General features: G+C 42.9%; 1 protein-coding gene across 1 annotated transcript in view; it reads right to left on the minus strand.

Moving 5' to 3' along the window:
- Positions 1-16,680, minus strand: part of GAD1 (glutamate decarboxylase 1) — a 56,319-nt gene that overhangs the window by 4,347 nt on the left and 35,292 nt on the right. Inside the window, exons 6-14 of the mRNA XM_033168263.1 lie at positions 13,306-13,418; positions 12,445-12,560; positions 9,522-9,601; positions 9,288-9,342; positions 8,767-8,883; positions 7,500-7,564; positions 4,021-4,099; positions 1,955-2,104; positions 1,326-1,433 (exon numbers count right to left, since the gene is read on the minus strand). Of these exons, the coding sequence (XP_033024154.1) occupies positions 1,326-1,433; positions 1,955-2,104; positions 4,021-4,099; positions 7,500-7,564; positions 8,767-8,883; positions 9,288-9,342; positions 9,522-9,601; positions 12,445-12,560; positions 13,306-13,418 (883 nt within the window). The remainder of the gene's footprint in view (positions 1-1,325; positions 1,434-1,954; positions 2,105-4,020; positions 4,100-7,499; positions 7,565-8,766; positions 8,884-9,287; positions 9,343-9,521; positions 9,602-12,444; positions 12,561-13,305; positions 13,419-16,680) is intronic.

Consider the following 16,680-nt stretch of genomic DNA (forward strand, 5'->3'; position numbering starts at 1 on the left):
TTAAAAAGCGTTTTGTCATGTCGCGTGGTGTGCTATTATTCGGCAGAAGGAAGCCTAAAACCCTTCTTGGGCTCATGAAACTGGTTCCATGGTTTTTGGATCGCTGGGTTGTACATAGGGGTGATCAACATGGCACCTGCCTTCTATGGCATCTGCAATATCTTCTCTGCCTGCTGGAAACAGGCTTGAAAGAAGCCTTCCATTATTGACAACAGAGCAGGTCGTTGTGTGTGTGCAGGGCCAGATTGAGGTTTGATGAGGCCCTAAGTTACTGAAGGTAATGGGGCCCTTTATATGTCCAGCTGTCCTTTGTCAACATCAAATTGTTGCTGATTTTTGTGTTGAATATATGCTATATGGTAATTTATGGACCTAATAGGTACCTACAACCATTTCCACAGAACAAAATATGTATTTTATCAAAGTAATTGTTGAACTGAAATACAATTAAGAAGAAGTATATTAACAGTGAAATACAATTAAGAAGAAGTATATTAATAGTGAAATAATTATTAAGCTCTAACTTAAAATGATTTTTTATTCATAACAAACTTAATAATTCAAACACATTAGCTGCATGTTACACGTTTCCGTGCAACCAGTCCATGCGGAATGTAGGCTATATATATATACAGAAATGAGCAAACCAGTGATATTTTAGGGAGCAAACTAGCAGGTGGGGCCCATTACTTACATCATAGGAAGCCTACACAACACAAAACACTGTTGCTGTATGCAGGTTTTATTTTATTTGCTTTTTATCTTATATTTTGGAAATGTACATCCAGGTTGTTTTCCTTTAATTTTTTGGGGGGCCCCCAAGAGAGTGGGGCCCTAAGCTATAGCTTGTTTAGCTTATACGTAAATCCGGCACTGTGTGTGTGTGTGTCCACAACAGTTTCTCCAGTTTTCAAATGTGTCCACAGACCTCAATAGAGCCTACATGCAAGCATTGTACAGTTCTAGTTGCAACTAAGCACTTATCCTGCAGTTTTGTCCTTTAAAAGTAAGCAAGCAAGAAGGCAAGCAAAGAAAAACAAGTGACCATTTGCCCAGTTAGCTGAAACTGGGGTTGGGGTGCGGAGTTACGTTTCAAGGCTTTCGTTGGCAAAGCCTGCCCGAAAACCCGGGGCCTGCCGTGAGCCAACCAAAGTTCAGCACTTTTACACCCCATTGACTTCAGTTGGTGAGTCAAACATGTAGCTAAATATCCCCCATTGAAAATAACACTGGCTTTAAAGTACTTAACTCTGGGCTGGATGGTGCATTTTCTATTCCCCAAATGGACATTTTTAATTGAAAGTAGTTTGTGGCCCATTGCTTACCTCTCCTTCGAAAACCATCTCAAACTCCTCTCTGTTCTTAATTTTATTATAGAGGTATTCTGCTAGTTCAAGACATTTGTTGATCTGACTTTCGAATCCCACTGTACCCTGTTTTGAAAAAGAAAGAAAGAAAAAGAAAACTGTTTTTAAATTTCAGTTCTGTACTCTTCCTTGCACATATTTACTCTGGTTAGCTTTGAGTATGAAATATTTGCGTTCAACTATATTTATTTTCCATGTTATTCAGCACCAACACTTTGTATTGTGCTTGGAAACGTACGGTCATACCTCATGTTGTGAATGCTGCGGGTTACGTTTTCTCGGGTTGCGCTCGCGCCGAACCCAGAAGTACCGGAATAGGTTACTTCTGGGATTCGGTGCTCGCGCATGCGCAGAAAGCGGCGCTGCGGGTTGCAAATGCTGCGGGTTGCGAACGTGCCTCCAGCACGGATCACGTTTGCAACCCGAGCGTCCACTGTACTGGGAGCCAATGTAGGTCTTTCAGGATCGTTGTTATATGGTCTTGGCGGCCAGTCCCGGTCACCAGTCTAGCTGCCGCATTCTGGACTTAGTTGAACTATCTTCTTATATAATACTGATGTGAATTTTTCTGACATTTTATTGCTTACCTTGGCTTTCCACATCAACCAGAATTTGAATATGTCCACATGGCGACCACACTGTATTGCTTTATCCCCAGTGTCGTAGGTTATATCGTATTGCTTGTCTTGTTGGAACAGATATCCTGCACACATCTGGTTGCAACCTTGAAGTATGCCCTGTTGGAAGAACAGCCTCTTCAAATATATGAAATCAAGCAGTAGATAATGTTATGTATTGAAGTTCTCACCCTAGGCCACTAGGGGTGTGTGTATATAGTTCATTCTGCTGCAGTTTTCACTCAGGTCCGCACATGCAAATGAGGGATTGAAAAGTGACGTTCAGGGATTGGTTAACTACAGAAAGTTGTTACTGTTGCTTTGTAGCTGAGTTCTATATAAGCAGGCTGCTGAGCCCTTCAGCTCACTTCTGTTCCAGCCTGAGAATAAACAAGAGCTGCTTGGAAATCACTGTGTCGTCTGCTGTGTCCACCCACTACTTAACAGATAAAATATAGTGTGCCGCATGCACAGAACGTATGCGCATGGCAATCCACTTATATGCAGCATTTCCTGAGGGAATCTAAGCACGATTTTCATGCCCACCTAGATTTTCTTCATCCATTCTCACTTCAGCAACTCCCCTCATTGCATGGCCTGCTAATGGCTGCAAAAGAGAAAGCAGCATTTGCTGCCCATGCAATCTTTCTTGCATGCGTATTATTAGTTCTCCTGGATCTCAGACCAATTTTGTGACTATTAAGCATGTAACTACAAGAACCGAGCCACAGAGCCTAGGGCTTGTCGATCAGAAGGTCGGCAGTTCGAATCCCCGCGACGGGGTGAGCTCCCATTGCACGGTCCCTGCTCCTGCCAACCTAGCGGTTCGAAAGCACACTAGATAAATAGGTACCGCTCAGGCGGGAAGGTAAATGGCGTTTCCGTGCGCTGCTCTGGTTTGCCAGAAGCGGCTTAGTCATGCTGGCAACATGACCTGGAAGCTGTATGCCGGCTCCCTCAGCCAATAAAGTGAGATGAGTGCCGCAACCCCAGAGTCGTCTGCAACTGGACCTAATGGTCAGGGGTCCCTTTACCTTTAAGTACAAAAACCAATGGCAGCGACTAACAGTGATCTTCCTATCCATGAGTTACATCATCCAGACAGGATAAACTCACCCTTAAAGACCTCCACACCAGCAAAATGCAGCACTGCGCCAACGTAAAATATTACAATGGCGTAGCAATGTCCTTGTGCCATCGGGAGATCTTCAACATGGCAGAGAAGAGGTGAATGGTGGGTGTAAAATGTGGCACAATTAATGTATGGAGCACCTTAAAAGCACATTGACTGCTGTGGAGTCAGTTACACTAGACAACTCTACTTATTTGATGTTCCTCAGGTATCCTTTATAGTGGAGTTTTAGTAGGCAAGAAAGCACAGTGGAATCACCAAATCCCATTTGGCAGCCATAGGAGTCAGTTGTAACTACATCAACCATAGCTGTCAACTTTCCCTTTTTTGCAGTGGGAAACGGCACTGGAATAAGGGAATTTCCCACAAAAAAGGGGAAGTTGACAGCTATGACATCAACATAAGGCACACTAGGTGCCACCAAGACTACAGGCATGGCATGCCAATGCCACCCTGGGAACATTGCTGGAAGGTTGGAATAAAAATACTCTAAACAAATAAATCCAGGAGGTTTTTTCCAGCCAGAAGTTGGTGAAACTCCGTTCCGGCACCTCTTAGGTGGGCGCCATTGCCATTCTAAGAGAATGAGGGAGGCGATCATGGTGAGTTGAGTTCTGGCACTTCTTTTTCTATAAAAACAGCACTGAATAAATCCAATAGAAAGGCAAGAAGAGTGAAAGTCTTTGGCCTTATAGCTATAACAACCACAGACTTAAATTGGTTTAGCAATCATGCTTTTTCCTCCAGAAAATCCTAAGGATTTGTAATTCTTTGGGAGATCTCTCACAGAGTCCTCAGCAAACTACAGTTCCCAGGATTGTTTGGGAGAAGCTGTAAAGGTAGAAACAGAACATATATGTGTTTGTTCTGTACCATTTAAAAAGAAATCGGCATGCAAGCAAACCTTTTCCCGAAGAAGAATGGCAGAACATTGTAATAAAACTCCCATCATCTTGTGTGGATTCCATGTGACTGAGTTGGCTCTGCAAAAAGAAAATAATGTGCTTAGAATTAATGGAGGAGGAGATGTAGCCTTGCTGGATCCAAAGCAGGGCCATTTCCCAGAGTCTGGGTCCCAGTGGAACTTACTTACTCTTTGAGATAGTTGAGGCAAAATATCTCCTGGGCTTACAAATAAATCTCCCATCTGCAATATGCAGTTTGTGGCATATTTTCCCACACTCCGGTGTCAAGACCCTGCACCACCAGGACTAATAAGGTGAGAATGGTCTATACTAGGAATACAAGATGACAAAATGTGCCAATAGTCTTATTCTGTGGGGCAAGCATTGCAGCTGAAGGTTGGAATTGCACTAAGGGAAGCTGTCTTTTCAGGATTAATGTTACTGGTAAAGAGAGAATACCGAGAAGCTGATAGCGTAATGAATGGTAATTAATTACTGTCAGGTCTATGCCGATTAGCTGATACTGTAACTTCATTCCTGAAAGAGCCACCTTCTAGAAACAGCAGTGTGAGAATTTCTATAAGTTTAGGTAAACAGGATATTCATCTATATTTCCCACTAATTGTTTTTCCCCCCTCTTCTAAAATACAGTTGATGACATAGGCTGGTGTTTGAAATTTCCTGAGATATGCAGTCCCCACATTATCACCAAGATGTGCTAGCAAGTGATATGCAAAATCTTCTCTCTAGAAAATCAGGAATGGGCAAAAGGTGGATCAGGAATAACTGGTAGACCAGTCCCTTGAGAGACTGGAAGTAGATCAGCAAAGGTTTCTGACCTCCAGTAGTTTAACAACACCAACAGTGTCTCTCTTCACCTCTTTTTCTGGCTGTTGAAATGAAGAAAATTTGGGAGAGATTTGGGCACGTGTTCAGATATACTCAGTGTCCTTCTTTAGATTTGAGTTTATGTCTGCTCCCACTGAGCCACTACACAAGCACATCACACAAGTTGGTGGATTTCAGGGATGTACCGATAGTAAAAACAAGTTGTTCCCACAAGTCTGGACTCTGCCTATTCCTGCTCTAAATAAACTACAAGGTGCAGCGCATGTAACAGCTTCTGTGAGAAAGCTGACAGTATGATCCTTCATTTCTGCAGATCCAGACATGAATCTCATGCAATGGTAAAGGTAAAAAGGTAAAGGAACCCTGGACAGTCAAGGCCAGTCAAAAGCGACTATGGGGTTGCAGAGCTCATCTCACTTCAGGGCAAGGGAGCTGGCATTTGTCCACAGACAGCTTTCCAGGTCATGTGGCCAGCATGACTAAACCGCTACTGGCGCAAAGGGACACTGTGACGGAAACCAGAGCGCACGGAAATACCATTTACCTTCCCGCCACAGCGGTACCTATTTATCTACTTGCACTGGTGTGCTTTCAAACTGCTAGGTTGGCAGAAGCTAGGACAGAGCAATGGGAGCTCACCCTGTTGTGCGGATTTGAACTGCCGACCTTGTGATCAGCAAGCCCAAGAGGCTCAGTGGTTTTGACCACAGCGTCACCCGCTCCCATATCTTCTCATGCAATTCCCAGGGCATTAAAAGTGTACAACAGTGGGACTGCTTTGGTGACCAAGATGATTAGAGGTCTGGAGACCAAGCCTTATGAGGAAGGCTTGAGGGATTTGGGTATGTTTAACCTGGTAAAGAGGAGACTGAGAGGAGATATGATAGCCATCTTCTAAGATCTAAAAGGGATGTCACATGGAGGCTGGAGCAAGATTGTTTTCTGCTGCTCCAGAGGGTAGGACCTGAACCAATGAATTCAAGTTACAAGAAAGGAGATTCCAACTAAACATCAGGAATAACTTTATGACAGTAAGAGCTGTTCAACAGTTGAAAAGACACATGCAAGAGGTGATGGATTCTCCTTCCTTGGAAGTTTTTAAGTAGAGGTGGGGTGGCCATCAGACATGCATGATCTAGCGGAGATTCCTTCATTGCAAGAGCTCGGACTGGATGACCCTCGGGGTCCCTTCTAACTCTACAATTCTGTGATTCTGTGATTCACCACTATTGGCACATATTGTTTGTGAGCATGTCGTTGGTCTTTCCAAAACTGTCAAGTGTTGCCTGTGGCAACTCTAGTTAGAAAGTGTGTGCCTTTCCCTACGCACACAGATCAGTGCAGTTGATGAATGCAAAAATAAAATAAATAGCAGAACCACTGGGGCCAGTTATTGCCAATTGCTGGTGACAGCTCCAGCCTGGACCAGGGTGGAAGGTAGGCCACCAGCTGAGCGCAGTTCACAGAGAGTGTGACTGTGAAGTGACACAAAGCTAACAGCTGGTGCAGACGAAAGGTCTTGCTAATTTTTGTCCCATAGCATCTCACTCATGAGGCATTGTATGGGCGATCTATCTGGAAGATAAATTGTATATCGAGGAGTTAGTGATCTAACATGGTTGCCCTACTTGCCTCTGTTCCTTCCCCTTCTTATCTCTTGTTAAGTTATTTGATGGCATGAGAACAGCCTTTAATGTCCTAATCAGCTGGGAGGAAGTGATAGTGCTAGGTACCTTCTTTGATGTTGAACATTGTTTTGAGAAAGTGAGGCCAATGAATAATCTGCACATAGTGAGTCATGAATGATCTGCACGTAGCCAGTAGGGCAAGCCACACAGGCTAGCTATCTATAAATCAGATGGTTGTAGGCAGAGTTTTGGAGAAGCTGGTGCACAGACTGATCGGCCGCGGGGCCCTGCAAACAGAGGCTACCTGGGGGAGTCACTTTGCCGCTTCTTGAGGGCTTCCAAGTGGCAGATTGATGTGCTTGCTTGGTATGTATATATTGCTTGCTGTTTAGAATAAAATCTTTAATCTTTCCGCTCACTTGTGTTTTGCATTACAGTGGTACCTCTAGCTGCGAACTTAATCCATTTTGGGGTCCCGTTTCCACCCCGAAAAGTCCGCAACTAGAGAGCCTCTTCTGCACATGTGCGCGGCGTGATCGAGCGCTTCTGTGCATGCGCGAAGTGTGCAGAACGCTTCTGCGCATGCGCGGGTGGCGAACCCGGAAGCAAGCACTTCCAGGTTTGCCACGTTCGTAAGCTGAAAGTCCGTAACAAGAGCGGAACGCAACACAAGGTATGACTGTACTTCTGAATCTCATTTTAAAAGAACCACCTTGCATTTGGCAAGACAGGCACGAAGTCTCTCTTGTTTCATTCTGGTATGTAATGTAAATGTGAAACATACACTGACATGAAAATTCTATTTTGCATAACAACTACTTCTGTTCTACATGGACACATGGAATATTCCCCCCTCACATTGGACCTTTTATATTCTTGTCGATTGCTCTTTTTTTAAAAAAATCTATAATATTTTTGCGATAGGGGCTTATCTTCCCTAGCATATGTACCATGGAGAAGTTTCTAACTAAATAAACATGCAAATGAGAATGATTCAATACCTTTCTATGCCACTCAGCTTATGACGATGCTTCCTGGACATTAGCAATCCACCTCCCCAGGCAGCCTGAAAGTGATGGAAGAAAGTTCAAAGGCTTAGGAGGAACCATCCAAATATCTGACACTCCACAGTTAGCTAAAGGATCAATGCTGTCAAAACTCTGGGCACTAAATTTCTGATGAAAGTGTCCATGATTTCACAAACAGGCGCTCTTCTTAATTTCGCACTTTCAAGCAAGGAGAATTGGACTGTGTTACTACAATACAAATACTAACAAGCAGAGTTGGTAGGAGGATCCTCTTTTCCACTTGAAAATGGTAAAAAACAACAACACAATATTCGCAGTGCAATCCTATGTGTGTTTATTCAGAAGTGTTGCGTGTGAAGACCCCCAAGACCTCCCAAAGAAAATCACTGTTGACACCAATATTAGTTTAAGGTTATTGGACACAATTTTGGCCACAACTTTATTGATTACAGAATGTGAGCGGTTTGCTTAGGCATTGGTTCGACCAGCTGCACCTACACCTCCGGCAGGGCAGCACTGACAACTGGACACCAGCAGGTCAGTAAGGGTAAATATACTGGGGGAGCACTGGTCCTACCACAGATGCAACCTCACCCCAAAATGCTCCCAAGTGCTCTAGCGTGGCCCTAACCCCTGGAAGAGGATAGGAGAAAAGCATGGTGAGCACCTGGATTCCTTTAATGGAATACCCTATCGCACAGTGGGAGGGGCAGGTGTGACAACCTCCCCTCCACCACACCTTGAACCAATGCCTAACCACCAAACCTTACAAAGTTGTGATGATTTGCTACACGGCAAGCGAAACCCAAGTGGCACCAGCCAATCAGCCAAATGGGGAAATTCCTACTGGGCCCCTGCCCCAAAAGCAGACGCCCCACGACAGCATAGCAAGGTCATAGCAAGACCCTAAATATAGGGAGGGTGGGCGGGTGATCAGATGCATGAGGCGCTAAGAGGAAGCTCGACGCAACGTGCAGCGGTATAAATAGGTCCCCTGGCTGCAAATTCTCTCAACCCCATTGGCCAGAATTGCCCCAGCAACCGAGGGACCCAATTGGGTTGTTGTGGCTATCCAAATGATCCCACCCACACAAACTGTGAGTCCATTCTTGGTGACCTCACTGCAACACGTGCCCTCCGTGATGGGGGCACGATTTGTGAGTCCCCCTGCTTTCAGTGGGACGTTATTCTTCAGCAAGTGTGTGTGTGTGTGCATAGGATTGCAGCTCGTCTTACTCACGTCCACATGGAGCCAAAGGTTGTATTTATCACAAATGTCCGCCATCTCCTGAATTGGGTCAAAGGCCCCATAAACTGTTGTGCCAGCAGTTGCATTCACATAAAGGGGAACATATCCCTATGAGGTAAAGCAGAGGATAAAGTTCATGAGGAAACAAAAATCTTGGAAACCGAAGCTAACTTCAGTTATTGCAACTGATTACAAGTTATTTCATTAACTTTTCTGCCATGCATGTTTTTTAACTGTCACATCTTCTTTCATTGGTTCCCCCAAAAGTCCATTTGAGGACTTGATGCAATCAACAGTGGATTGTAAGTTTCTCCCCTTGCTGGGGGCCTGGGGGGGGCAGTGGAGCGCCAGCAGCAAAGGGTTAGTATTGCACTCTAAATTAGTTTATTATTTCTTCCCTTGCTTGTCTTACACTGTGTGGTATGCATTTATGTAGAAGACAAAATGTATGTTACTTATGTTCATTTAAATAGGAAATATTTTCAGTCCCCCCCTAAAAAAATCAGGGTTACCTTTTGTTTGGCTTCCAGAATTTTGGCTTCCAAATCAGCTGGTATTATTTTGCCTCTGCAGGCAACGTGAAAGACAAAAAACAAAGAATATTTTAAAACAAATAAATAAAGACCAAATAACCATAGTTTAATTAAATCAACTGATCTAATTAGTAAAGACATTAACATCTTGTTGCACGGTACAAAAAACAAAAAAACAAAACCCAATACAGCTATTTTGTTATGGGAGCATACCTTTCATTGCACTTTATTAAAATCACATTTTCTGTTCCAAAACCAAGCGCAGCTCCAGCTTTCTTTATTGAGTAGTGACTCTGCAAAAACAACAGCGACAAAAACACGTCAGGCCTTTTAGAAAGGAATGAAAGAAAATGTAGTCAAATGGGTAAGTCAAGTTTAGTTGTGTAGTAGCAACGGTTGCCAGCAGGAGGTGCCCTCCCTGCTCATTGCCAAGTGCCACATGGACCTTTCAGGGCAGCTGCCTCCAGGCACAAACCAACCATTTATAGGAAGCAGTTTGAATGCAGAGGTAAAAGTCAGTGGGAATGGTCAGGAATAAGTGCTAAAATAAGGGTCAGACATGGTTTAGGAGCACCACAGCAAGCTATAAGCTCTAAGCTTTTCAAAAAAAAAAGAAAGGAAGGAAGAGAAACAGCAACCCAAAACATTATTACAACTAGGCCCCCCCAAGCTTGCTATGCAGAAAGGTAGGAGCATTGCCCAAAGATTAAAAAGAGAGATACCAGGAATCAGATCTGTGGGGTGGGAGATTCTGTTCCTTGATTCTGTGCGGGCAGGCACTTTGTACACACTCACAGGCATTTTATTCATTATGTAACATTACTATGAATGCTTCAAAAGGGGGCAGGGGAAGTGTTAATTAGCTGAGGACATGGTAAGCTCTAAGACAAATTACCGTATTTTTCGCTCCATAGGACGCACTGGACCATAGGGCACACCTCATTTTTGGAGGAGGAAACAAGGAAAAAAATTTTTTCCCCTGGTTTTCCTCCTCTAAAAGCCCTGTTTTTTTGAGGATCAGCTAAAAGTTTTGCAGCTTTTTTTTACAAAGGGAAAAGCCCTGGTTTTTTGACAATCAGCTAAAAGTTTTGCAGCTTTTTTGCAAAGGGAAAAGCCCTGTTGGTTTTTTAGCATCAGCTAAAAGTTTTGCAGCTTTTTTGCAAAGGGGGAAAAGCAAAGAGGAAAAGACCCATTTTTATGGCGTTCAACTCACATTTCTGAAAAAATCTTAAGGAAAGGGAGCAGTTTCTACTGTTTCCAGACAGATAATCTAATCAGCCAGTCACATGTCCTGGGGAAACAAACAACCTCCCTCTGCAGCACATTCAACAAAGGAGGGCGGGCCGGGACTCTTATCTCTCTCCCGATCTCTTGCTGATTAGCTGCTGAGCGGGGTCCTTTCAACACCCCCCTTTCTCTTTGTAAAATAAAAAGCACAATCTGCTTTTGGCCCCTGGGCAATTTAGCTCCAGGGACCACCATTCGCTCCATAAGACGCACAGGTATTTTGCCTTACTTTCCAGGAGGAAAAAAGTGTGTCTTATGGAGCGAAAAATACGGTAAGAGATATTTGGGGTGACTGAGCTTGCGAGGTATCACAAGCAACCACATCAAATGCCGCCAAGTAAATAAGACTTCTTGTCTTCCTTACAGCCTCCTTGTCCCCAACACTGCGCTACAATCAGGTTTGAGGGAAATCTCTGTCAGAGTGCGGCGACCGGTTTTTGTCACAAGGAAACATTTGCAGGTGGGGAGGGGCGGGGCATACTGCCTCCAAAGTTAGCTTAGGGACAGAGACGATAGCTAGAACCAACTCTAGGAAACCGCATCCTCAGAGGACCAACCATCCTCCTGTTCAACAGAACCTCCATCTAAGTAGTTGGAGCAGGGGCGTAGGAAGTAGGGGCAGGGGGGGCAGTCCGCCCCATGTTCCATCATGGAGGGGGGTGACAAATTATCAAGGAACAATTACTGCCCTGCTAGGGTGGCTCATAAAAAAACTTTTTTTAAAAAAAATGCCTGCTCCAAAGGTCTTAACTTACTACACTAGGGATTATATAGCTATATATGAAATTTCATGCATATCAGTTAATATCTTGACCCTCCTCCACAAAAACAGCTGTTTACTTGGCCGTTTTCCTATGTCATGAAGGCTGAAATTTCAATTCAGTGGAGCACTTACTGTCATAGCTGTCAACTTTTCCCTTTTCTTGCGAGGAATCCTATTCGGAATAAGGGAATTTATGCTACCCAAGTTAGGAAGAGAGCAGAGAGAATTGTAGCAGATCCTTTACATCCCGGTCATCATCTGCTTCATTTACTTCCATCTGGACGTCGCTACAGGACTTCATATACGAAATCGGCCAGGCACAAGAATAGTTTTTTCCCTTGTGCCATTAAATTGTTAAATTCGTAGTTGTATAGCTGAAGGGGAGGTAAATATGGGTGGGGCTTCTTTGCTTCTTTGTATTGTGAGAGGAACAGTGTCTGTATGTTTACATTCCAATGTAGCCGAAACAAATTCCAAGTATGTTGGAAAATGTACTTGGCCAATAATAAATTATTCCTATTATTCCTATTATTATTCCTATTATTTCCCTTAAAAGGGGGGGAAGTTGACAGCTATGCATACTGTTCCCAACCCTAACCCTGCAGAAAGCCATCTAATTAGACTTTAGTTTGATTTTGACATGTTTTTAGGAGGTAATTTAATTATTGTTTGATTTTATACCAACGTTATGTACGTATCTGATGTTAGCAGCCCCTGAACCCGACTTCGGGCGGGGAGGGCGGGATATAAATAAAAGTTTATTATTACTTATTATTATTCCTTTGTAAGAAAATATAAAATAACGTAAAACCATTTTTGCAGAGGGGGGTGGGGAATCAATGTGGGGTGTGTGTGACAAGAAATTTTCTGCACCAGGTACCACCTGACCTTCCTATGCCTCTGAGTTGGGAGGTCATTTTCTGTGACAGTTTTAGGGCCACCCCAAAATATGCAACGGGTGGTGTTGAAATCAGGCAGTCGTGCCCCTTCAGAATTGGGCTGACGGTGATGGAATGGGATCTTCCTTAGGTCCCCGCCCCCCAAACAATTGCAGTAACAACAGTTAATTAAGCTTGTTGAGCTCACATGTTCTGAGGTAAATAGGACCAGTTTAGGCACTGCAGCCATGCCTTTCGTTTTGACTTCTGGGAAATATTTGTAGCGGGCAGCCATGATGCTATACATATTGGATATAGCACCACCTGTAACAAGAGAACATGACAACAGAATATCAGAAAAGAGATAGAGGGAGGGCAAGAGAAGTTTGGTATTACAAATGGAGACAGAAAAGCATAGCTGGTGAAACGTTCTGTGTACATTTCATACAGGCATGGCGGAATTTAGAGCTGTGATGCAACAGAGTTGTCTGCCCTCAACCCCCTAAGTTAGCCTGCTGCCTCACCCTGCCCAATGGTAGGACCAATTGCATCCACGGTTCTTGTTTTTAATTGGTCCTCTTAAAATGGCCTAGCAGATAGTAACTGATGCTTTTAACGCTGTTTTTAAACAAAGTAATAGCATACAGTTCCTGTATACCTGAAGGAGCGTCTCCACCCCCATCATTCAGCCCGGACACTGAGATCCAGCGCTGAGGGCCTTCTGGCAGTTCCCCCACTGTGAGAAGCAAAGCTACAGGGAACCAGGCAGAGGGCCTTCTCGGTAGTGGCGCCTGCCCTGTGGAACTCCCTCCCTTCAGATGTCAAAGAGATAGACAACTACCAGACATTTAGAGGACATCTGAAGGCAGCCCTGTTTAGGGAAGCTTTTAATGTGTGATATTTTAATGTATTTGATTTTTGTTGGGCAGGGTACAAATAATAATAATAATAATAATAATAATAATAATAATAATAATAATAATAATATAATACTCAGCAGCTGGTTGTATTTTTCCAGCCTTAACCGACAACTTGGCATTTAGGGCAACATGTCAAAAATGGAACTTACCAGGTGAGAATATTCCATCTCCATCTTTATTTGACCATCCGATAATCTCTCTCATTTTTCGAAGCGTGATTTGTTCCATGAGGACAAAAACAGGTGCAATTTCGTATGTAAACCTGGGTACGTGAATAGACATTTGCAATAAATAAATAAATAAAATGCCAATACCTGTTTCACAGGAATAAATATAAAAATGTTTGTGCTTTCTGAAAAGATACTATTGCTTTTACACCCTTTATGGGACTCGGCCTACAATTCTATGCCCGCTTAATAAACCCCACTGAATTCAGTTTATATGTCTACTTCCGGATAGACATGTACAGGACCACACTTTCAGTTAACAACAGTCTGTTGTTTAAAACCTTCAAGAAATGGGAGGAGAATCCTGTTTGACAAAACAAGTGTGAATACTGGGACATTGAAACTCTGTAACACCTTAAAAACATTAGCAGGATCCACATAACTCTTGTAATTTAAATTAACAAAGGATACGAAAAATGCCAATAAATTCTTCATTAAAAAAAAAAATTAAATTAACAAAGGATAAAAATGGAGTATAACAAATTTAGATAAAGTAATTAGGGGCAGTTAAAAGGGGAAGAACTTTGGAAACCAAGGGAGGGGTGGGAGGAAGTCTTGGGGTGCAGGGAACCCCATAAACGTTTTGATATGACTATGAAATTAAGTGTATATGTCTGGTTAATATATGTATATGTGTGTATAAAAATTTATGTTCTCTTTTTGAAAATTTGAAAAAAAGAAAAACTCTGGGATTTATTCCAGCAGAAGCAGGGGTCAGCAAACTTTTTCAGCAGGGGGCCGGTCCACTGTCCCTCAGACCTTGTGGGGGGCCGAAATATACTGTATTTATTGTGGGGGGGGAATGAATGAATTTCTATGCCCCACAAATAACCCAGAGGCTCAGACTTAAAGCAATGGCAAGGGGGGAAGCTTTCCTACATTAAGGAACATATAGTTGGTTCAAACAGAGACCCCAGTCTTAGAAACGGAAACTGGCAAATGCAGTGACCAGGGGAGGGGACAAGGCCCCTAGGTTGCCAAATACAACTCTTGTATGTTCTCCCATGACTATGACCCTTTAAATTTTAGGGTAGGGTACGTGTGTGTGTGTTTGTTTTTGTTTGTTACTATGCTGTGTATTTTTTTGTTTTTATATTGTAAACTGTCCTGTGATCCTTGGATGAAGGATGGTACAGAAATTTAATAAACAGATAAATAAATATCAATCAATCTGTGTTTGACCATACATTTGTCTTGCTCACAGTTTGCACATAAACAGCAAGAAAGAGACAGCAGCCACACCAAAGCAACCTTTTTTATTTTTGGCAGCAATGCCTTCATCCAGGCAGACTGACAAGAGTCTGTCATGACCTGGAATACAAAAGACCTTGGAGAAAGCTATGAAGCTGAGAGAGTGAATTGACTATATCCAAACCAGGCACAATAGCTTTCAAATGAAGAGCAGCAGTGCATCTAGGCATGCCAAATACAAATCGAAGAAAGTAGGGCTGAAGTCTTCCTAGAGGGAGATTTAAAATATGGAAACCAAGAAGGTACTCCAAACAGAATCTGGGATGCAATTTCAGCATTAAAAACACAAGAGGCCACTGGGATAGATCTGCCACCCTTTGCACAACGAAGCAAACAATTGCATTGCATTGGCTCTTGGCAGTTTCCCCTCTTTGCTGCATCTGAGAGCCTCGTGAAACGAAATGACCGAATTCTTTTATGAGACAACTTCATTGACTATAGTTAACCAGGACTCCATCTGCGCATCTGACATGGTTTTGGGTGTATAAAGATTGTTGTGAGGATCAAAAGAGGTGGGGGGCCGGGACGACTGCATGTTTGCCAACTTGAGCTCCTTTAAGGAAAGGTGCAATATAAACATAATTAGAAAATAAAAATAAAACTTAAGGGGCAGTTCAAATCCCTGGGGCTTAAAAGAACAATGCACCCATATCATCCCTGCTGCCCACACTGGCCTCTGCAGAAGGTGAGGGAAGGGGGAAGGGGGATCCTCTTCAATACACCACATCCTATGCCAGCATAGCAAAGAACCCTTAAAATTTGCCATCACATGACACTCAGAAATTCAGTGGATCCTCTGCCAACTCAGCTCTGAACCCTATTTGGGGGGATTTGTGCTGGCTATCACTACCAGTTAGAGCCAGTGTGGTGTAGTGGTTAAGAGCGGTGGACTTGTAATCTGGTGAACTGGGTTCGCATCTCCGCTCCTCCACATGCAGCTGCTGGGTGACCTTGGGCTAGTCACATTTCTTTGAAGTCTCTCAGCCCCACTCACCTCACAGAGTGTTTGTTGTGGGGGAGGAAGGGAAAGGAGAATGTTGGCTGCTTGGAGACTCCCTAGGGTAGTGATAAAGTGGGATATCAAATCCAAACTCTTCTTCTTCTTCTTCTTCTTCTTCTTCTTCTTCTTCTTCTTCTTCTTCTTCTTCTTCTTCTTCTTCTTCTTCTTAGAATGCTGCAGGCAGAAGCTTCTGCCCACCAACCATTTCAGAGCGTGCAATGGGGCAGGGGTCCCTCAGTGACAGAAGCTGGTGGGTCCAGAAAGGGATGATTACCTGCACCCCATCCAACCCCCGTCCAGCACAGTGCATTATGGATTGGTACTACTCTGTTTAGCTATTTTTTAAAAAATGTACTACTGTACTCTATGATTCTATGACTTCTATATATAAATAATTTATAAAAGTCAATTTAATAAATTAGATAAAGTTCCCTGAACACCCCTTACCCCCACAAATATCCTTTAATTTGTTTTCTAGACTTTTAAAAATTACAGTGGTCATAGCATTTTGTGATTATACCACTTAGCCTTAGTGATTATAACTATATTGCTGGTGAGGCTGCAAAGTGTTTCAATTCAAAGCATGTCTTATTGCTATTTGGAAAACATGTAGCCAGAACGCAGAGAGGCTGTGAAAACAGTAAACATCAGAAGGCTTCTCACAAAGATAATTAGAAATATTGAACTTGAGCTTTAAGAAACACCAAAACCAATTATTTGTGTGGATTTATTCTGCATATACTCCCCAAGGACAACTAATTATACCACACCACACAATCAATACCTGCCAAGAGTAATTAAAAAGGATGATTTTCTAATTACCAATTACAGATAACAAGAGAGCAGTCCATGGCTTCATCCATTTAATGGGAAGCAAGAATCACTGCATGTTCCAATTAATGTTTTTCTGCCCCTGTGTACTAAAATTTCAAAGCATGTTCTATTCTTCTATTTGATGACAAAGCAGAGTCTAAAGCAAAATTACTATTGGCAACAAACAGGAAGTTGTTCCTTCATTAAAGTTCCAGGCAAAACTCTTCACTTCT

This window comes from Lacerta agilis, chromosome 1 (genome assembly GCF_009819535.1).
Source record: "Lacerta agilis isolate rLacAgi1 chromosome 1, rLacAgi1.pri, whole genome shotgun sequence".
Classification (NCBI taxonomy): domain Eukaryota; kingdom Metazoa; phylum Chordata; class Lepidosauria; order Squamata; family Lacertidae; genus Lacerta; species Lacerta agilis.